The 22,503-nt window shown below is 41.4% G+C and overlaps 2 protein-coding genes across 8 annotated transcripts in view; both read right to left on the reverse strand.

Moving 5' to 3' along the window:
* Positions 1–2,604: 2,604 nt before the first annotated feature.
* On the reverse strand, positions 2,605–3,715 carry fibina (fin bud initiation factor a). Its single transcript, XM_071496705.1, has one exon. The coding sequence runs from the start codon at positions 3,668–3,670 to the stop codon at positions 3,041–3,043; it is 630 nt and encodes a 209-aa protein (XP_071352806.1). The 5' UTR covers positions 3,671–3,715; the 3' UTR covers positions 2,605–3,040.
* Positions 3,716–10,801: 7,086 nt separating this feature from the next.
* Positions 10,802–22,503, reverse strand: part of ano3 (anoctamin 3) — a 39,614-nt gene continuing 27,912 nt past the window's right edge. For all 7 annotated transcript variants that reach the window (XM_071496723.1, XM_071496715.1, XM_071496738.1 and 4 more), the window contains 15 exons: positions 22,023–22,157; positions 21,784–21,880; positions 20,860–20,920; positions 18,729–18,811; positions 18,401–18,541; positions 17,840–18,004; positions 17,615–17,651; positions 17,377–17,488; positions 17,040–17,097; positions 16,649–16,746; positions 16,206–16,360; positions 15,911–16,063; positions 15,105–15,255; positions 14,827–15,016; positions 10,802–14,346 (listed from right to left, as the gene is read on the reverse strand). In XM_071496723.1, the coding sequence (XP_071352824.1) occupies positions 14,164–14,346; positions 14,827–15,016; positions 15,105–15,255; positions 15,911–16,063; positions 16,206–16,360; positions 16,649–16,746; positions 17,040–17,097; positions 17,377–17,488; positions 17,615–17,651; positions 17,840–18,004; positions 18,401–18,541; positions 18,729–18,811; positions 20,860–20,920; positions 21,784–21,880; positions 22,023–22,157 (1,819 nt within the window). In that variant the 3' untranslated portion in view covers positions 10,802–14,163. The remainder of the gene's footprint in view (positions 14,347–14,826; positions 15,017–15,104; positions 15,256–15,910; positions 16,064–16,205; positions 16,361–16,648; positions 16,747–17,039; positions 17,098–17,376; positions 17,489–17,614; positions 17,652–17,839; positions 18,005–18,400; positions 18,542–18,728; positions 18,812–20,859; positions 20,921–21,783; positions 21,881–22,022; positions 22,158–22,503) is intronic.

Genomic DNA, 22,503 nt, shown 5'->3' on the forward strand with positions numbered 1-22,503 from the left:
AATAAATGGTACGCAGAATATTAAAAACACAGAGAATAAGATTATCTGCACTTTCTGACAAGCTGGAAGATGAGTATCTCTGACAGTTATATTGTTTTAGTGCAGCAGTAACCCACTCTTGTCGATTGCTCGTGTATGAGCTGAACAAACTGCAGCAGGGGAACAAGCAGTTCTTTACTTAAGTGCAGTAAAATTCATATAAACTCATTGCAAAGAATGGCTCCTTTCACAGTGCTACATGGTCCTTGCATTGAACTGAAAACTCTCTCTGGTAACAGAACAGCTGCACCACAAGTTTAATGAGGAGAAAATCCTACGCGTCCTATATGTGCTCACAGGATTAAGAAGTAATGTAACATTGTTGCTGTCTAATTACTCCACATATTCTGACCAAGTTAACACATTTAATCTTATGAAGTCAGAGCATGTTTTGACTGTAACACTTCATTAAGTACATATTTTTCATGCCGCTCTATCAAATTATAAATTCAAAATGTGTATATATAGATATATATATGTCTATATATATTCTAAAATGGGTAATTCTGGAAAATGAGTATTTTTGGTGGTACTTTGAGTATATTTTAATGTATTTTTGAATGCAGTTCCTTTACTTGCATTTCTACACTGTGGTACATTATTTCAACTTTTACTAAAAAATGCTTCTCAGCCACTGTGTCTGAGTGAATATGAGACTGTCTGTTAGACTTACATTTTGTCTTGTTATTTCAGTAACATTTGTTAAAGATTCATTCTACACTTGGCATGAAAGTTTATTCTTCAAACGTATCAAAAGGTTCACTTGCTAGCTTTTTCTATAGCTTTCAACCTCATCTCATGGTCTTCATCAGTGGATGGACTTGGAATTGGTCCATTCAAATGCAATGCAAAACTTTGCAAAAAAAAACTCTGTTGCCATGGATTTGAGCCCCTGATGAAGACTAAGAAACCTCCTGAAAAAACCTTGTAAGTGGTTAAAATGATTCTGTCAGAGTCATGTTGTTCTCATTAAAGTGTGAACAAAGACCAGTGTCTGTCTTTTCCTAAAACAAGGACTTTAAAATAAAAAAAAAGGTTTCAGTGGCAGATGTAGCTGAAGGAGTGTAATACTATTAGTAGCGGTGGTAGGTGGTAGTATTCATTGCAGTGATAATTACAGTAGGACTAGTACTAGTACTCTCATCTTTCTAATAATAACAATGCTGCAGAGGCATGTGGTTTTGGGGCTTTGTGCTCTGCACGAAGAAGGATCACTCTGTTCTCAGGTCAACTCTGGTCTGCATTCCTGACCTTTCTTTGTTTGTCCTTAGAATATGTCAGAGGAGAATACATTCTTCTAACAGCAGGCTCAACACTCAGGCCTTCCTGCTTTTAAGCACTGAGGACCTGAAACTAATCTACAAAAAAGATATTTTTCTATAGGTGGAATCAATGATTTAAGCAAAAAAAAGACAAATGAAGTATGATGGGTGGCTTGTTTAGAGCCTTTGTGCCCCACTCTACCTTTATTTACACAGTGGAAATTTTAACCAAATCTTTTAATCAAATCTTCTGAGCCCTGTGCAGTGCCCCTGAAAATTAAGAGCCATATAGACATATAGGGTTTCTCTGCACAAGGAGCTGCACAAGGAGCTGTAGCTCAGCGCTCTGCTGAGCTACAGAGAGCTGTTTTTAAAAAGGGGTCCTCCAGGGGAAGCTGGACTGTGAGGAAAACCAGACAGAGGAAATCACACCCAGTTGCGCCCATGGCCGCCCATCTGGCTCCCTCACATCTGCAGAGACATTATCTCTGTAAAAAGTTGGCACGCTTATGGCAGTAACTTCGTGGCTGAGGCGGGAGATGGCTAGAAGAAGATTTAAAACGGTAGTTAAAGACAGAAAATAAACAGATGAGAAATACCAAAGGTATTCAAAACATTAAATTCAAGGCACTGCAAGTAGATTATTCTCTGCGTGTGAGATCCTGGAGGGCAGAGTTAACTTCTTTCAGGAATTCAAAACTATTTTCCTCCCATAAACAGCGTCTCTGAAATGAGATGTGCTATATCAACACAAAACCAGAGCATTTCGATAGAGATTTAAACAAGCTATGTGTCAGTTATAAGTCTATTTTTAGAAAAATTGGTACCATCCAAAACAACTCATTTCCTATCAACCATGAACTCAAAAGACTGAGAGAGAAAAGAATAGATGATAATGACAGTGGCTGCCTTCAGACAAACCATATTTCATACTTGAGGAGATGATTTCCAGATGGAAGTGGGAGGCACTGACAGACTTCAGAAGCCAATTAGCCAGGGCCGGTGGAAGGTACAGTCAAATCTGCCACTTGTAGTGCCAAAAAATAAACTTGGTGATGCAAAGACAAGACAAGGGGAGGAGGGTCGCTTTCAACTGCCGAAGATCAAACGTTCAGATTTCAAAGGTTTTATGTTTATATAAACTTCAAGCCTCAAAGGATGGAGGTGGTTTTACAATACAACACTGTGTGACTGTTGTAGCGTACACCGACAGAAAACACATCAAAAGCAAAATCGTTGATAGAAGACAGTGAAGAATATTTGGTCTTGCTTTGAAAGAAAAACGCAAAGTTCAGATACGTGATGAAAATTACGTTTTTATTTGCTGAGTTATAATAACCTAAAATTGTAAACATCATCATTTAAAACATACACACAGAAAGTTTGCTGGTTTATTGATCCAGAAGCCAATAAATCCAACTTTATATTTTCATAGCCTACTTTCTGCTGAATAAAGAGCCTTCCTCAGAAGTGGCACAGAAGGCTCCTCCAGACATAATTTATGTTCACATTTCCTTTTCCCCTCCTGACTCAGAGGAATGTGTTGATGTTTTTGTTAGAGCTCCCTTTAATGGCACAAGTTCTCCGAGGCCGGATATATTCAAATACTTAGGATGGGTATTCATAAGCCACAATGAACTTTCCAGTCGTTTGTTGAACTGGAGGGTCCTCTCTATATCTCTCTCTCTCTCTCTCTCACACACACACACACACACACACACTAAGCTGCTTCAACCCCACTATGAGCCAAAGTTAAGATACTCGGTCTTCAGGCGGCTCAGTCTGGTGCCGTGACTGCGAATAATGAGGGTGAGCAGCTCATGTCTGTCTTTCAGTCCCAGGGAGATGTCCGTAGTTTCCCTCAGGGCGTCCCTGATGTCTCCCACTTGCTTCACTACATGGCCGTTCAGCTGCTGCTCCTCTCTCAGCTCAGTTTCTTGACTTTGTTTGAACTTCACCTCCAGCTCCAGCAGAGACTTGTCCACGTTTGAAAACGCCTCGCTGATCTGGGAGATCTCCCGCCGGAGGAACTTCCCGTAGCTGTCCTCTCCGTCCAGGTCGTGCGCCACGGCCCGGCCGATGCCCTCCAGCAGCCGCGCCGCGTCCTCCGCCTGCAGCTTAGTGATGACGAAGTCGTCCCGCACCACGGAGTCCCGCTCCTCGGAGGCGCCACATGGATACACATCCGAGAATTTAAACAACATCTGGCACTGCTCCGGGTCTTCGGTCTCTTCGTAGTCCCCGTCCGGGACAAAGAAGTGGTGGAAAGTGCCATTGGTGATCTCCGGCTGGAGGGGTCCGGTGTACACTGCCGAGCAAAACGGCAAAGATGCGACTGTGATGAGCAGCAGTGGGACGGGATCCATCATGCACCTCCTCTCTCTCTTTGACGACCAGCATCTGTACTGGGAGCTGGATCCAGCGCACAGTTTTCATCCCGACTCATGTTACACAGCTCCCCGTCACCTAAAAGGCACAGACCGCCTGTTCAAGTAAAGAGGGCCCCTGGTGGCCCCCAACCACACAGCGTCAGTGCAGAGCCATGAGGCTGCTGTCCAACAACAGTCACACCAAACATTGGGACTAAGTATATACATTTACACTAGGCCTATTATTGGCCCCCTTATCATTCATATGAGATTATATGTAGGCTACTGTATATAGGCCAACATATTTTCGACTATATAATGAAGCAGGATTCACGATATAAATTCACAGTTTGACTTAAAATTATTATTTTGTCTTTCTCATCCAGCCCCATTTCAGGACAGACTTATTTCATTCCATTGTGTTTTGTTTGTTTAACAGCATTAGACTTTATCAGTAACTTATGTAGCTTGTCAGTCATTGTAAGAGAAATATTAGGTTCTATCAATTTGCATTTTATGTCTTCTTTGTTCTTTGTATTTCTCTTAGCAGGAACATTTTCTGAGCTTTTATAAAATTTTGATTTATGTAAGTCAGTGTATAAAAAAAAAAAAGACAAATTAAAGTAGCCTTTTTTGGGACAAGACAAGTCTCATGTCCTGGAAGGCGAGTCCAACAGAAGTCTTCATCAGCAAATTTGCAAGTTAAGATACAAGTTTTTGAAATTCTCCAAATGTTGACCATTGAAATAATATAGAATTTGAAATTTCATGTAAAATAACATATTATTATATTGCCTTTGAACGTTATATAATGATTTTTGCATAACACAAAACCAGGCTGACTAACCCTGATCACATAACAGAACAAAACAATAAGAATTTCCCTATTGATAATGCAATTAAAGGCCTGGGAGCACACAGGAATGAGGTTTTGATATATGTAGCTTTAAACAGCAGATATAGTGAGTGTTAAGAGAGTGCAGGAGGGCGGCTGATGCATTTCTATTGCATTCCCAGACTGTGAGAGTTGGGGTAGAGTAGTTAGAGCTCACTCTGATGACTTCAGTCAGGTGATTACATTACTGCAGCGAGGGAGAGTCCCCTGGGATATGATCCCCTCTATTGCACATCCTGTCTTGGATAATTACATCATCACTAGGTGGTCTCAGATACGGCTCTCAGTATGTCAGCAGGACTCACACAAACTGGAAACATATGGCAGGCTGTAAACACGGGGCTGGAAACTGCTGGTTTCGTTTGATCCATCCATCCATATTCTGTGCTGTATCTGGAGCTGTGGGGGGGGGGGGGGGGGGGGGGGGGGGGGGGGGGGGGGGGTGCTTTTGTCGCTGCAAAACATGGTAGATGAGAAACACAGATTTTTACAAAATAATATGTGACCGACCCGACTATTTTCCATAATATAGAGGAATGGAGAGTACAGAAAGTATTTGGTCACATTGTTACTGACTGGATTTGCTGCATGTTCATTCTCTCACCTTCCTCGATTGAGACCAACAAGCAGATTAGCGCAGGGGGATAAAAACAGGGTTTATGGGTTGGTAAGAGCTAAGCAGAGGCAAACAGAACTAAGAGTTCAAGCAGACAGGCAAAAATATAAACAGGTAGCACTAAATAGAGAAAGGCAGTTACAAGAGGTTGGAACAAGAATCTAAAATCAAGTCCAATTGTCCTCGATTCAACTCTTCTTGTATAACAAACAAGGAGGCAATCATCTTTTTGTTTGGTGGCAGCGGAGCAGGTGTAAACACATCACTGACATACAACAATACACATCCAGTAGACACTGAGTAACATAATCATTCATTTTGAGTTGTGTTTCTGTCCTCCTGATGAGTGAAAGTCCAATATTCACTCTCTTTTACTTATATACGATTTTTACCACTACATTTGGTCTCCAACATCTCCTGAGGGAAAGTCCCCAAAATATATCAGGTCCACCATGAAAATATGCCCCACTGTGCTCACCAGCTAGTCGCTATCTTTGTCTGGCTTCTGTTTTGTGCCGGACGTGCAGTGTACAATGAGCTTATCAGAGCTTTTGTCTAAAAACAGCTGTCTAATGAGAGCGGCAGGACTCACCCAAAACAGCACTGTTGTGGGTCACAAAACCAAAACAATGCACTGAAAGACGTTAAAATGCTCCTTAGAGCTGAGAGGATCTGTAGAGTCCCATGAAAACAGATCTATTGTTAATATATAAGACATGAATTGATATTAGTTATAAAAAATATAATTATTGCAGCTTTAAAACATTTTTTTCAGTGTTATTGAAATGAAATCTTTACCTCTGGACCTTGAACTGAAGCTGATATTTTCTCTGCTGACTGAGTTCAACCTTTTCAACACTTTCTATTTCATTTATCTTTTAACGTCTGAGTCAGGCCTCAACAGTAGTTCATGAGAGATTTTAGAGGTGTCACCAAGGGGTCAGCGCTTAAAAAAAAAAAAGTCTGTGTCATGGCATCTGTGGAACAGTGCAGTCACAACATTCAGTATGAAGTGATGGAAATATTTAACGATTGCACTTTAGAAGAGTGGGAAACCCAGTAAATGCATGTGTTTTGTATTTACCCCACTAACTTTGGGTCACCAGAGTGAAGCCTTTTAGAAAAAAGGTCGTTTGTTTGAAAACTACCGTTGCACTGCTGAATGAACGATACAGGCAAAGGCAGTTTGAGGCTTCCCAGCATGCAGCCTTATTCTGTTTCTTCATAAGTCACACACCTGAACAAATACAGTGTCTCTCAACATAAACACTGATAGAATAAACGGACCAAGACAGAGCGGGTTACTGCAGGGCAAAGCTGGTCTGAAGGCAGATGTAGCAACAGATGCAACAACAAATATAATTTAGTGGAGTTGCAAGGGATGTTCTTGTTGATCCTGTACTGTATACTGTGTGTGTGTGTGTGTGTGTGTGTGTGTACACGGGGGACTGAAGGCTGTAGTTTGGACAGATGCCTTTCAGATGGTGGTGATGGGTTTCCTCTCAGTGCTGATCTGAGAGAGCAAGAGGGCTGAGTGCCTGCAGGCTGTGTGGGAGGCAGCAGAGACTGACTCATAGTGAATCTTAATGACCTTGTGCTCATCACAACCAGAAGAATAATTTAGATTTAATAATTCACATGAGAGAAGTTTTTGGCCAGCTATCAGCCGTGAAGCTGGGTTAATCCATGTAGCTCTTCGTCACAACAGGCTCTTAAAGGCATTTAGACATTTACATATAACCAATCAACACTCATTAAAAAAAAGAAAAAAACACCCAGAGAGCACAAACCGCTGAACAATCCTCTAGTTTTGTTATTTCAATAATACAAATGTTATAAAGTGCATGTTGAATCTGTGAGTGGTATGAAAACACCTGCAATACACAAAGTGACAGACTCTTATACGAATGGTGACCATTCGTTTTTTTTCTGCCTGGAAATGTTCGAAGTTAATATAAAGATGAATTTGACAAAAATTTACAAAATTAAAAATACATGCATCAACAAATTCAGTGAAGCCAAGGATGTAATTATTCCACTGTCAGGAGCCTCACTAGACCATAATGTAATACTTCCACAAGACGCATCATTTTGTGCTATCTGTGTTTCTCCCACACATATAGACAACAGCTGAACGACGACGCTTTGATAAGCCCATGTGCTCAACAATGTTTAAAAGCAATAAGGTCACAAACCTTCTGGAAAGGCTGAGCATCAAATCCAGAGGAAACAAACCCACTGAAGGTTACAGATGTGTATCCAAAGGGGGAAAAGGAGTGAATTTTTCCCATCATACCCCTGCCAGTGTTATTAAAGGGAGCAGTGTTGATGACTAATAACATCTGCCCTCAGCCTTGACACCAACTCTCTGGACTCCCTCCACTGCCAGCACATCAGCAGTTCATTTTTTTAATCAGTCCATAATCCTGACATGCAGCCGCTACCAGACTTAGACTCTGACTCTGCTCTTCCACTGACAGTAGATACACGCAGAAGGACTGTTTGTAGAAAACAGTGTTTGTTAAAACTTTGTAACTGTTGTTCACGTCCCAGGATTCTGTCGTTCAGCCTCCTCACTCTTCTCCTCATACTGTTTTGTGCTATGCTGTCTGCTCTCGTGATGTCTTCTTCCCGTGCGTGCAACCTTTTTCAGCCCTTGAGCAAGTATTTTGACTTAGCATAGCAAGTGTTTTGTTGCTGTTTTGAATAATGATTCCCAGTTCTCAGCAGATCCTGCTGTACCCAGGTTTCCCTGGATTGTTTGTTGTTTTCAGGGGATCTCTACACAATTCATCATTTAAACTGAGGATACCGATGAGCATGTAAACCAGTTCAATATTCACATTCAGCACTATGGTTGTCAGTATTTTACAACAGTGACCTATCAGGACTGTCAGCACCTCAACTAACAAAAAAAATTATTTACAGATTAATTTGTGCTGCAGAACACGAATATAAACCAGCAAGTGTGAGGATGAGATGCTGGATGTTGGATCAGCTCGCAGGTCTTTACTCTGCAGCAGCCTGCATAAAGAGGAAAAATAGCATGAAATTTACAAAGTAAACTCATAGTAGATTATGTCTAGTTTGTGTAGAATGAATCAAATTGACCCCATGCTCAGGTGTCAGTTCTTTCATCCATCCGGCTCTGCAAAGTAATTCGAGGCTGCTGCGTCTCAGTGCAGGAAGCTTTACTCGGGTCAATTCATCCGTCACCGTTACTCACGCATCATATCTGGATCTCACCCATCTTTCATGCCTTCTGTACTGCTATCTTCACCAGCTGTTAATACATTTTCATTGCTTGAAATGGCCCAGTTGGATTCTCAAATAATGTCTTCATTTGATAGGCACAAATCTTAAATTACTGTATTTACCTAGAGCAACAATTTATGATAGTATCTGGTGTCGGATGTTTAAAATATTGCATATATGCTCCTTTTAAACCAGGCTTTCCAGGTGTGCTGTCATTTCAGATGCTTAAATCTCATCATGAATTGATGTCGGAACATAATAAGAAGAGCCAGTCAAAACTTGGACCCAGTGGATTGATAAGAATTACGCTGACAGCCTGTGAACTGGGAAGCACCTTTAAAAAGGACTCCACAGCCTTGTCTATGTCGCTGTGTGGCTGTACTTATGCATGTTGGTGTTTTGAGCTAAATACTGATGATCAGAATGCTAACATGCTCACAAAGACAATGCTAACATGCTGATGTTTATCATCTTAATTTAGCCTGTTAACATCTGCTGACGAGCAACACAAAGTGCAGCTGAAATTTCATCCAGTTTTCAGGTATAAACCAAAACTCGCCAAAATCATTACAATTCATTGTGAGGGAAACATGAATATTTACTAACTTTCATAACAAGCCATCCACAAGTTGTCAAGACATTCACTCAGAACAGTAAATGCAGAGTAAAAGCAGATCAACAAAGTCAGTAGGATTCAACCCCCTGTCATGACAGTCTAATAGTTGTTGACCAACGGACTGCCAGTGCTGTCCCCACAGCCCCACCTCCAGCATGGCTTAATAAGAACTACTCAAATGAAATTAGTGGGAAGTGTTTTCATGAAACCTGCTTTGTCTTTAACACCAACAGTAATTTTACATAACAGATCCCACTGAAAACACAAAGAGGTAAAGAGCTTGTTGTACAATGCTATCTGTGTGCTCTGATGATTTGTGGACGTCAGTGTTGTAACTCCTTTGGCCCCTGCTGCTCATCCTTTGCTCCTTGTCATGTTTACGCCTCAGGACTGCTGGATTTATGGCTGCAGTCTCAGTGGGCCCACTGATTACCTCCCTAACCTGTACTGTAAATCTGCGCTGTGTGAATAACATCAGTCACCTGGGGGTCCTTGTAGAGACTAGATCTAATGTCTGCAGTCTGCACGACAGGGGGAGTGGTTAAATTCACTGATATATGAGGCTGCGTTGGAATTGTGTCTGCTTTGGAAAACTGCTCTGCACAATAGGTGAATAGTGCTGCTTCTATTTTATTGGTAGACAGACCCAAAGGTTTACCTTTGGTGCCTCGAACAAAACATCCAACTGGAGCAGCTACAGGCAGCTCAGCTGGAAAATAAGAGATTGTGCTGAACCAGAGTATCTTTCTTTTTTTTAGGAGGTACAAATGTGAAAAAAGTGCTTCCTGTTTAACTAGACTGTGCTTCACAACTTTAACGTTAACAATAACATTGTGTGTGTGTGTGTGTGTGTGTGCGCGTGTGTATTTCCATCATCTGCTTAATCACTGATCGTAAAAACAGGTGTGTATCATTACCTCTAGCAGTGATTGACTGATTGAGGGGATACAGTAAAACTGTTCTGCAGTTCTGTCATGATCCTATACAGAGAAATCAGTGTCTAGCTGTGGGTCCTTGCCAAGTTTCTATGGGTTGTTAGCAGTTCAACTCTCTTTTTTTTTTGCAAGGTCTTTGCCTTCAAAAGGGCTTCTTCAATATCCCCTTAAAAGTTTTCCACAGAACACCTATCATCTTTTATACGGTGTGGCAGCACCACAAGATAGAAGAGCATAAATCAGTTTCTGCACTGCTGTGAAACCACAGCTTTTTGGGCCTGTACGTGACGTCTGCTGGTCAAAGAGGTGAAAGGAAATATCTTCGTGTGGACGTTCGACAGTAAGATGGAATGCAGGAAATTAAAAAAAGTATTAAGCATCTGTCATTAGAGCTTAAAACAAACCAGAACTTTGTTTCTTGTTTTTCATGAGTGTTTAGATTTCACTGTAAAAAATGAAGGCGAGTGTTAACTGACATGACATGAACGGAAAAGCAGTTAGAGACGAGGGCTGAGCAGCAGCAGCAGTAAACAGTCATAACGTAGTGGGAAAATCCTACAAAACTCAAGTAGTGGGTTTGTCAGAGAAACACAATCTTTTTAACAATATGTTATATGAAGACTCTCTGGCAAGAAGATTTGTGGTTTGTGATAATAACGGGGAAAAAAAGAGAAAACAATTTCTGCACTCCGCTGTGCTCTGGTTTGTTCCATAAGCAGATTTAGTTTAACTCATAGTGATATGTGCCAGGCCCAGAGACCGCCTGTCTGCCATTTTTACCAACAGAAACAAAAATGAACAGACAAGATTTGATTTAAAAGATACAATCCATGATTTATTACAGAAAAGAGTGATATCCAAATTATGTTATATTATTTTTATACATTTCAATATGTTTTTACATGTAAACAGGAACGAAGTAAACAATGTTATTGATACACTTCATGTCACGACTGATACCATCCTATTGTACAGCTAAATCTATGGTCTAGCGTCACTGTGCTTCCACGTCAAGTACATCACTTGCTCAAGCACAATCCTATTAGGAGGCATAGCATAGAACAGAAAGCTTAATCCCCTCTAGACTGCTATGTTTTCAGAGATGTGCAAGGTCATGCCATTATTACTTATTATACAATATCCAAATTGTGCTATTGCCAACAGCAGAAGGCATCAGAAACACCTTTCCACCACTGCGCAGCATTTGTATTAGTGAGAAGGTGAGCTAATGCTCTCAGAGAGGAGACGATAACAGGAAGGAGATCCATCCGGAAATGATTAGTAGCTGAGCAAGTCAAACGTCCAAGGTCATTATTCAAAAATGTACCCCTATCCCATTAGGTTAAACGCTTCAGCTGTTAGAGGGTGAATATTATTCTAATTCCCAGTTGAATGTTCAAACTAAATAGGTCTGTGTTTTGTTTTACCTCTTTGACATTAAGTCAAGTGGATAGATTATATGAATCAGTCTGGAGTCTGAGCTATTGTTTAGAAAATACTCTTACAGTATAAAATTCTGCCACATCAAGAAACATATGTCTTGTCCCGACCTCCAAAAATGATCAACACTGAAAAAGGGAAGTGATATGTTTAAGACGCTGTTAACAACTTTACAGAAGTTAGCACTGCTCAAAGCAGGTGTTAGGTCATGCATACTCCACAGTACAAATGTACCAGTACATTTACATCTGCACCTGTTCAAAAGAAATGTAGCACTCAAGGATAACAACATGCATAGATTTTCAATGTTCACATAGCAGGGAAGATATTCTGAAAACCTGGAGTAGTTTCCTAAATATTGGAATAAGATTTAAAAAACAAATATCTCTCTCTTGTGAATGAAATGATGAATCACTGGCTTGAATTTTATGACGTGGAAGCATCATTATTTTTTAGCCAACAACCTGCGTCTTAAGTCCCCATGATTAACAGCATGACTGAATTCCATGATTTCCGCTCTACTCTAATATACTTACTGGGATTATGCAAGGGAAAATTAAACATGCTTTTAATCATGAGTGTGCATCATAGTCATGCAATGCACTGCAGTGCAAAAATATATTTCTAAAAAAGCAGGATACCTTTGATTGCATCTTAGAAAATATGGTAAAAAGTTGATCATCTGCAAACATTCAGAGGACACCTGAGAAATGTGGACGATACTTTGTCTATCTGAGGGTGAAAACAGGTGAACTCAGACTGGTAGCACAAATAAATAGTATAAAAAACATTACATACATCATAAAATGTATATACAAAGAACTGAAAAATAAATAAATGAACAAATCCACGTAATGTACAACTCTTGAAAAATGAGGAATAAGTTTCTCAGTGTTGTGCAGTGCATTCTGGGTAGTGATATTCTTTACCTTTAGATGTTACCTTAGTGTAACTTCCACTTTTACTGTGCATATCTCAACCGTCATATATGATCGTATTTACCACCACATGATCAACATGACATTTACGTTTTCATCATCTACCAAGTACAACTCCCTCATTAATGCCTCACTTTACACATAACTTTCCATCTCAGCAGGAAATGAGTATGATTCTGACTCAGCATCGCAGATGGATGTGTCGCTCATGCTGCCTGTTTTCCTGAGTTCTCATTGGGCAAAAACACGCTGCTCTAATCCATGACACCAGAACTCACCACAATAAAAGGCAGTGTCACAACTCTGCACTTAACAAAACCTAATTTCTCACGCTCGCATTGACAGAGGTCAGAAATCAGCTGAAACCGCATCTGACCGTGTGCTTAATAAAAGACTGGAAGTGAAGTATGTTAGTGTACTTTCTGAGGGAAGAACAGTGGATGGATGTTCCTTGCAAACTGAACCTCTAAGCCACAGGTATGCCTAAGTGGTCCAAGTTTCAACCACGCTTCAGGGTTTCCAACAGCAAATGAAAAACAGGCTGTGAGCGCAAGCCGGAAGAGCAGATTTGTAGCTCCTGCATGCGAGCGTATACGTCGTTCCTGATGGGAGTCGCATTACAACGTATACCGTGGATGTGCATCAGAGCCATTAGCTGAGACCCGAGTAGGTACTGCGGTGTAACTCACATCCAACACAAATCCTTACAGGAGAGTTCAGAGAGTTTACAGCAGATCAGACAACAGAACAAGGAGAGAGAATATTTCTTGCACTTGAAAAAAAGCACGTGCAGCACGGACAGGCACGCGTGATGTCGGTGACACAATTGTGGTGCGCACAACTTTAGGCACAATCAAATCGCACAAAGTTCACATTTCTTCAACTCAAGACAGTCAAGCTCAGCAGTTGCACAGACAGAGATTAACACACAGCTCGCACTGAGCACAGAGACATGTGAACCAGGCATCAAGACAAGGACTTTATCTATCAAAAGGTACAAAACAATATTACCATGCACTTTATATGACTTCATAGAGTTCTCTGTCAAATGTACTGAGACATCCTCAACGATGAGCGCTGTTGCTTTTATGTTTGTTATTTCTTTCTTTACAGTTCATGAAACGGCAGCAAATATTAATCAGCATGCTTCAAGGGCAATATACAGTCGCTTTGCAAGAACAGTGTCTGTTTTATTTGGTAGCCACATCACCAGAAACACTTTTGCAACAAGAAAAACGCTAAGTGCCGCAGGAGCTCTCTGGAAGAGCGGCTTGGCTGACACTCACGGGGAAAAATACATGGCCATGCTACTGGCTGCATCAGACTGCAGAGTTAAAGCGAAGTGCTAGCTGCCACACAGAGAGGAGTGCAGGATGGACGCCAAGAGTGAACAGTGGTGATCTGCAGCCCTTGATCTGCATAGTAAACATTACAATTATACAGGTTTTCCCAGTGAAGCCATGACACAGGACAGACCCCAGGGCAACCTGCTGGATGACGCCAGGTGAGGGATTGGAGCTGGGTGGAGATGGTCAGAGCCAGAAACCAAGAGCAGCCTCCAACTGTGGATGTGGAACAGATGGCGAGGGAGGGGTCAAGGCTGGAGCTTGGGCTGAAGCCAAACAGGCTTGGGGATCTGGATCTGGTCACTGAATAAGGGTGTCTTTGGTGTACAGAATCAGCTGAGTGAAGCTAGACTCTCAAAGCTAAAATGCACAAATAAGCAGGCAGGGGGGAGGTTGTGCCTGTGAGTTGAGGGCTGTGAGGTGCAGCGTGTAGTGGAGACGTCGGGGTAAAGCTAAGGCCACTCGTGGTGATAACGCCGTCCGTTCTTCTTTCTCTCCTTCTGCAGGTGCTCCAGTTCTGCTTCGTACATCATCTCCTGCATCAGGTACTTTTCCCTCCTCATGCGATCGCAGAGGTCCTTCGGCATGTCCGGAATGAGGTACGCTATGAAGGACTTGATGCCAAACACCAGGTGCTGAGGAAAGCATGAATCATTTATCAGTTACCTTCCAGAGAACTCACACACAGTCGCCAGTATTTGCTGCATAATTTATAGAGCATGCCAGGGTAAACACTGTGTGGAACACAATACAGAATTGTATAAGCCCCATAATGTTTTATAGGTGTATACTTATAGGTGTATACTGTCTCACTTGTTCTTCAGAAATCAATGCACAGGGCAACATTATCAGAGGACAATCTTGACAACGTTCCAAGAAAAGAGGGAGAAACATGGTGCCTTTTTTTTTTTTTTTTTGGCTGAACCACCATGTAATTTAAGTTTTGTTCTGTAGATTTTGAGTACAATTTTTCAACTTCCTGCACCTAAAGGACTCAAAGTAAAAAAAAAATGAATCTCCAAAAAAAATGTTGCAGTTGCACAGACCCGAGGAGACATAAGAGGATTTAGTTTTAGCTGAGGAACAGAGAAAAAAGAAACAGTGTGCTGACAGACCTCAAAGACGATGATAAAGGCCAGCCTGGCAGCCAGGACGTGCCAGAACTGCAGGGTGAATTCATACGGCACTGAGCTCCAGGGCGGTGCTCTGTAGTCTCTGTACCTGCAGTATCTGGGCTGGCTGCTGTTCTTCAGCTCGCCCATGTCAAACACGGACAGGCTGCTGTTCACATACCCCTGCAAACACCTGAGAGCGAAAGGAGACGCTATCAGACCATAACAGAAACCACTCTGCCGGATATATTCACTGCTTACACATTATTTTGAGTCCTTACTCATTCTCATGGTGGTGTCCCTTGTCCACACATGGGCCATATTTGAAAGCATAAACAAAGCGGGGGATATAGTCTGAGGTGATGGCAATGACGAAGGCGTTGGTGATGACTGCCAGCACGCCGATACCTTCGAGAATCCCATGCCAGATACCTGACAGCCAAGACAGAGGAGAATGAACATTTTCCAATATTGTTTTCAGCATGAAGAAAGGCAGTTAGGACAATGACTGATCTTTATGGTGATGCAATAGTAATAAAAAAAAACTGAAAAGGAAGTCTTGATATGCTCACTTTCCACCATCCTGCTTAATTTACTTCTCTTCAGTTAATAATATACAACAGTGAGAGTCAACAGCCTCCAGAGATGATTCAAGTACATAACTGTTTTCTGAAGAAATGTGCAAGCATTTAATCAAATGGTGAACTCAAAATACAGCCTGTTCCTTGGTGGCATTATAATGAAGTCTATTGAGGTTGGTGTCAGTGGAGGAAAATCCTCTGTCTGCCTCTCCTGCCTTAGATTTGTCTCTGTACAATTGGTAAATGTGAGCTTAAAGCTAGAGGCTCCTCTCTTTGATTCTGTGTGACTGACACATAATGTGTTCATTACAGCTGAGGCATTTCTAAATGTTTCAGGATGGATTCTTCCTTTAATTATGGGGCAACATGCCACAAGAAGCCTTCGGCCATATTTGGAAAATATTTGGTTCCCACAAACGTTTTACTGTTGGAAAAGAAATGGCTCAGATCCAAAAATAAAACAGGCTCTGTGTGAGAGACACTGAGGAGGTGAAGATCACACTGACCTATGTCAGTGGCTCGGGCAGGCATGGGTCTCCGCCACTGAGTGACAAACTTGTAGGCGTCAAGACGAATCTCAATGATGTTGTTGAGCAGAGCCAGGAGAGGCGCCAGCGGGAATGCCGCTACAAAGATGGTGGTGAAGCCAAACTGGAGAACTGCAGAGGAAAGAAACGGATGTCTGTCTCATCACTGGCAAAAGCAATGATAAATACTGAGTTAATAGCCAAAATTTACACGGATTCCTTCCCTCTCTAGACAAAGTCAAATATCACACTTCAAAGGGCTGGACTGTTTTACCCATTTCAAGGTATTCATCCACCAGTCCATGGGCGTTCATCGGCTGCAGATTCCAGTCTTTGTCCCACTGTGGAAGCTGGGCTTTATTCTCCACATTCTGCCCTCCTCCACCTCCTTTCCTTATCTTCCTACGAGACCACCAGTTCTGCAGCAAACTGAGAACGAAGCAGCTAACTGTCAACTCAAAGCAATTATTTCTGACAATGTAACGAGTGCTGCAGGAACCCTTTTACGAAGCCCCACAAAAGAGGATTTGATGTGTTTCTGTGGGAGAAAAGCCTTTTCATATGCTAATGGCCTAAAGGACAAAAACTAGACAGAAATTACATACGGTGTGTAAAATGCCAATCACTTGAATCTACAGCATTAAACAGGATGTGAATGTGACATTTCTGATGGTTCACAGAGAAAGAAGCAAATGGTCATAATAACATATTACTTACGGATAACCGAGCTCCATGAAGTTGTTCCAGATTTGTTTGAAGAACATGATGACTCCCATTTGCAGGCACAGATCAATCAAACAGCCGCTTGGGTGACACTGAGAAAAATACATTTAAATAAAACTGTGACATCCATATTTCATGCCTGATAATTCAAAGCCACGAGTGAATCCTGGGACACGCTTCATCCCATTCTGTTTTTTTGATCATTTGAATTGAAAATCCCAGTAATTATGTGGGAGATTAATGGTTCACATAGTAATATACGGATGGATCATCAAAAAGATGAATTGCTTGAAAATTCTAAATATATCCTGAAACAGAAGGCAATAATCCGCCCAGTCATTGCTGCAATAATCAGCCACTTATGGTGACGCCTAATTGCACTCACCTCCTCCAGTCTCCATCGATTAAAGAGTTTATTGTATTTTCCAGGCCTGCCAGCAAACCTGAACAGATTGAGATTGGCAACATTAGCTGCAAAATACAATCTGAGGAAAAACTCAGAACAGAAAAAAAAGACACTGAAAGCTGCTATTATGTCTAGTAAACCACAGCTTAGTCACATTTCTAGTCAGTGCAGTATTTTGTAACCGTACAGTGAAGAGGGAAAGGGAGGGAATCTTGGCAGATGCCATGACATGGGAGTTTGAAACAAAACATCTTTGCGCAGTCACTCATTAAATTTACTGTAGACAGGAACTGTAGTCTCATGGCAGCCGGCCTACCTTCCGAGAAAGAAAGCGATGTAAAATGTGGAGCTGTTCAAATTTACAAACTGGAACAGAAACATTTTCAGAGCAAAGCTGTTCTCCCACTCAGACTCCGTCCGTGGGTGCTCTATAGTGGGGAGAAACACAGGGATTTGTGGGGTGGACAGGGGGAGATATTAAATGCTTTGCCAACCATCTGGGAAGTGAGAGATAATGAGGGTATAAATGAATGCAGCATATGGACAATGCTCACCTAAATTAGTCAGCAGATAGGCCACCTTTTCATACACCTGACAAGATAATAGTACTCATAAGCATCAACAGGGAAAGGGTTGAGGAGGATCATGAGAAACAGAAGCAAACAGGAATCTCAGTGCAAGTCAAACAAACAAACAAAAAACAACCATCTCTCTGGCTGTGGATATTATAGTCCCTGGAACAGAGTTCTAAATAAATGTTTCATGAAACAGACACCCACCACATTGAGAGACATGATGATCATAAAGTTTATGCAGACTCCAGTGCCAGAGGTGGCAAACTGCCAGTTCTTCTTCACAAATTTCCAGTTGAAGGAGGCAAATTTCTCCATCACAATGAGACGGAAAACCACCACAGCGAACACGGCTGTCAGAACGAGGGAAATCTGAGCAGAGAAGGAAGCAGAGAAGAGGGGATGACGAATGAGTTTTTTAATAACTGTCTGACGATCACTCTACTTTGGAGCACTTCAGTTTGGGCTGAGGAGGCTTATCTTATAATGAAGCAGTGTGCAGAAAAATGGAAAAAACTATAGATTAAGAAAAAATAAGCTATGTATAAAAAACTCACCATTCATATGCAATAAGTAAACAACAGAAATTAGGCCATCAGAAAGGCTAAATCCACTAGTTCCTCTAACTACATTCTTTGTCCAGCAGGGGGAGACGTTATGCCACCACTGGCACACACACTGCTCCAAAGGTGGCTCACAAAATAATGGTGAGCTCATTTTGAGCCTGAATCCCAAAAGGGCAGATTATTCAAAGATCAAAGGGTTTACCATGAAGAATATTCCGGACACAGACACCATGAGCCGGCTGAGTTTGTCTGAGAAGGGCTGGAAAGGCTCAGGCTTCCCAGAGATGGGGTTGGTTCTCTCCACCCTGGAGTATTTGGCTTCGAACTGAGGCCTCAGCTCCTCCTGATTAGCAACACATATTACAGTAAGAACTACTGAACTGTAGCTGTGTGTCCCTGATGCAGCAATAATTCCCCTTTTAATATCATGTAAGCAAGGTCAAATTTAGCAGATGCATGCCATGAACACAGACTACAATTGTGAGGAAATCAAATGATATCGGATCTATATGAGGATATTGCTGACTTACCTCTTCCTCCTCCCAATCAATGAGATCCCAGTCATAAGTCAGTTCTGCCCTCCTCCTTTTCCAGAACTCCAGGAATACCGTGGCTGCAGAGGAGATCAGGAATCAATCACATTATTGGTTGCCTTTGACATGTAGGACACATGATGACAGTATGATAATCATATGGGCCACTCACTGTAGAAATGGAGCAGAACCAATCACCAGATATCCTGAGTGAAACACAGGCTGCAGTGATGCGCATGGCCCATTATGGAAACTGATTACAGCCATTAGTTCACACACTACTTCCTTTTGTGGTGAAGTTAAGGAAAATTGGCAATGGGAAATGAGCTTTACTCGTACAGTGTTTCACCCCCTAATCGTGTCTGTGTCAGATGTGATTCATTTGATCTTGAAAGACTTCAAAAGTAAAGCTTCTGTGGGCAGAATTCAGTCTGGAGGCACCATTTCCTTTGTTTCAGACTCGGGCTGCACTCAGCACCAGATATGATGTTTGTAATCTATTTTCTGTCAACACTTTTCATGTACTCTGGTTCCTCACAGATACATAACAGTAGAAAACGAGGCTTTTATAAAGGCATGCACACATCAGAATCAGTAAATGTGAAAGAGTTTTCATTAGTGCAAAGATAGAGACAAATGAACCTCAGAGTCAGTGGAAAAGAGCAGTGCAGTCATGTGTGGTCTATGATGGACAGCACACTGTAACACTATAATACTGATTCAGCTCATTTGTCAGTTTTCATTAGACACACAGATAATAAACTGTACATGTGATACTGTAGCAGTGGGATGGACTGCTAATGAAAACTGACATGAGGATTTGATCAGTGCTGTGCAGCTTTAACACAGCTGTAATTGTCCATCATGAATGTTTTATACATCTGACAATGTTATTTGTGTTGAGAGATTAAACTAAGGTTAGTTATTAATCAATTAGGCAATTAATCAATTAGGCAATCGACAGAAAAATAAATCCCTTAGGTCCAAAGCTAAGTTACTCAGTTACAAGAATTGGCTACTTTTCTTTGTCATATTTCACAGAAAACTGAATATTTAAACGTTTTGACTGTTGGTCAGACAAAATAAGTAATTCCATGACATCAGCTTCGGCTTTCGCATTTAGACAATTTTTTCCTATTTTCTGGCATTTTTCAATCATTACTTGTAGCGCTTCATGTATTTTTTTTGTTAATACGTTTAAAGCAAAACAAAATAACTAAATAAATGTGGGAGACACAAAGGAATTGTGTCCTTAAAAAGCACCAGAATGTGAATCGTCAGTCAGAACCACTCCAGCTGCTGTTAAAGATTTTGAAGTTTAATATAGCATGACCCACTTTTGTTTGAAGAAAGAGAAAAGCAGTCTTTTCAGTTTCTTACATTTGGTCCTTTGGGCTATCCAATTTTTGATCTCTATCTTGCTCACACACACTCAGACACTAGACCTAGAGTGCACTCTCTCAGCGGTGCAGCTCTGCTACTTTGGTCCACATTGCCAAAAGCCCTCATGCAGGATTCAGAGCAACAGACCTCAGTCAGTGAGGATGGTCTGACCTCCCTCAGCTCCAAACCTCCCCTTGGCCTTTATTTAGCCCAAACACAGAACACAATGTGCCAAGTGCTCCCTCTGGGCACAGGTGATTATTTACCACAATGGCAGATAAATGGATCTAGGCCAGATGCTGCACAGTAACGCTCACGCTCTACGTTACAATGATATTATGAGCACCATAGCTGCAATATATGGCTATCATGGTGCAATTCTACATCCCTGACAGCCAAATGATACCATCTCCCTCTGGAGAAATGTTTAATTATCCGACTAATTACATCAGGACAGCACTGCAAGAGTAAGAAACCTGACCACGATTTATTGGCTGACAAGTGTATTAGAAAGAGAAGATCTCCTGTATTTGCACTGCAGAGTTTTGATATATTGAATTCTCAGTTGAAAAGCTTAATGTGTTTGGAGGAGTTGAGTGGACAGTGGAAGCATGAGCACTGGCACACTATTGTATAAATAGATTTGAATTCCAGCAGGGTTTGTATCAAGCGGAGAGCACAGTTGATGTAATACAAGTGTTCTCAAAATCAGGAGAGTGGACAAACAAAAACAGCCTCCACCTACCCCAAATAGCCATGAAGATAGCAAAGAACACAGTGCCACCATTGTCAAACAGATGGGTCACCTAGAAACACAAGCACATGAAGGGCTGCTCTGAAAAGAAGAGGAGTGACCCTGAAATAAGGAGTTTACCCATCAAACAAAATTATGACTTTGTTATATTTACAGTTTCAACAGCTTTGTGACAATTTACACTTCAACGTTTCTCATCCTTGGGTTTGGGTCTTCACATGGCAAATTTCTTAAAGGAATAGTTAACATTTTGGGAAATAGGATTATTTGCTTTCTTGCCTGAGAGTCAGATGAGAAGATCGAAACCATTCTCATATCTGTCTGTTAAATATGAAGCAACAACCAGCGGCCTGGCTCTGTCTACTGGCTAACAGCACCTCTAAAGCTCACTACTTAACATGAATGTGTCGTTTATCTAATCTGGTAAAAAAACAAAAGTGTTAAAATGACCAGTAGTGGTTTTACCTTTGGTCTGAGCCAGGCTAACTGTTTGCCCCCCATTTCCTGTCTTTGTGCTAAGCTAAGCTAACAGGCTGCTGGTTGTAGCTTCATATTTAACAGACAGACATGAGAGTGATGTTGATCTTCTCATCTAACTCAGTTATGTATACGTGTATAGTACTTCCAAAAAAGTCTAACCAAAACCCTAAAATATGGATATTTGTTCATATAGCTTCAACAAAAACCTAATTAAACACATTGACTACAACAGCATCATCATCTCAAGTCATTTTCAGTTCCCTCTATGTAAAAAAGAAATGCTGGCATATTTAATTTCAAATGACAACTTGACAACTCTCCTGTTTATAGGGTCGTGAACTAACTTTAAACTTTGAACCTAAAAATGTCATAACAAGCTAGAGGAGGTTGAGAAACTCTAACATGCTGAATTACTGTGATGAGAAGTGCACTGACCTTTGCGTAGACACAGCTGTCACTCAACGTCCAGGGGTCACAAGTGTCCTCACACATCGGACACATGATGGTAGTGTTGGCCTCACATATCTCTTTGCTGGTGAGACAATGAATCCAGGCTCAGGAAAAGGCAGCAAATCAAAACTGTATATGTTTTAAATTGTGATCTATATTTATGGACTCTATGGCAACAGCGTATGTGCAGTATCTTACATGGTATGCCATTTGTGTGAACTGACCTGACTTGGCTGGAGTCCATGGTGAAGAGACCATAGAGGAAGACAAAAACGCCAACCAGGGCAGCAGGGATCAACATGCCGGTGTACCAGCCCAACCACGCAAAATAAAGGCCGATTTTCTCACCAAAGTAACGCCTGGGAGAGAGACAGAGCGGTCAGATCCACCAACACACTGTGCTGACTGTTCATTAAACCTGGCCATGTTCATGTAGAGTGCAGTTGTGGGTGTAGATAGTGTACTGTGAGGTGGTTTGTGGTGTCCTAATGGATAGGGAGGCTGCTAGGTTAAAAAGTCACACAGTAGCTGTGGTGGAACATGAATCAATAACTGTATCTGCTTCCCAAACCACAGGTGCCCTTGAGCAAGACACTTACAGTATTTCACAACTGCTCCAGAAGAGCAGCTCAGTGTCGACACATCTCCCCTCAGTACATTTACATGTACACTACCATCCCAGGAATGAGATTAAATAGATTAAAC

The sequence above is a fragment of the Trachinotus anak genome, unplaced genomic scaffold (genome assembly GCF_046630095.1).
Source record: "Trachinotus anak isolate AG129_WGS33_773 ecotype Australia unplaced genomic scaffold, CSIRO_AGI_Tana_v1 ptg000002l, whole genome shotgun sequence".
In the NCBI taxonomy this organism is placed as follows: Eukaryota; Metazoa; Chordata; class Actinopteri; order Carangiformes; family Carangidae; genus Trachinotus; species Trachinotus anak.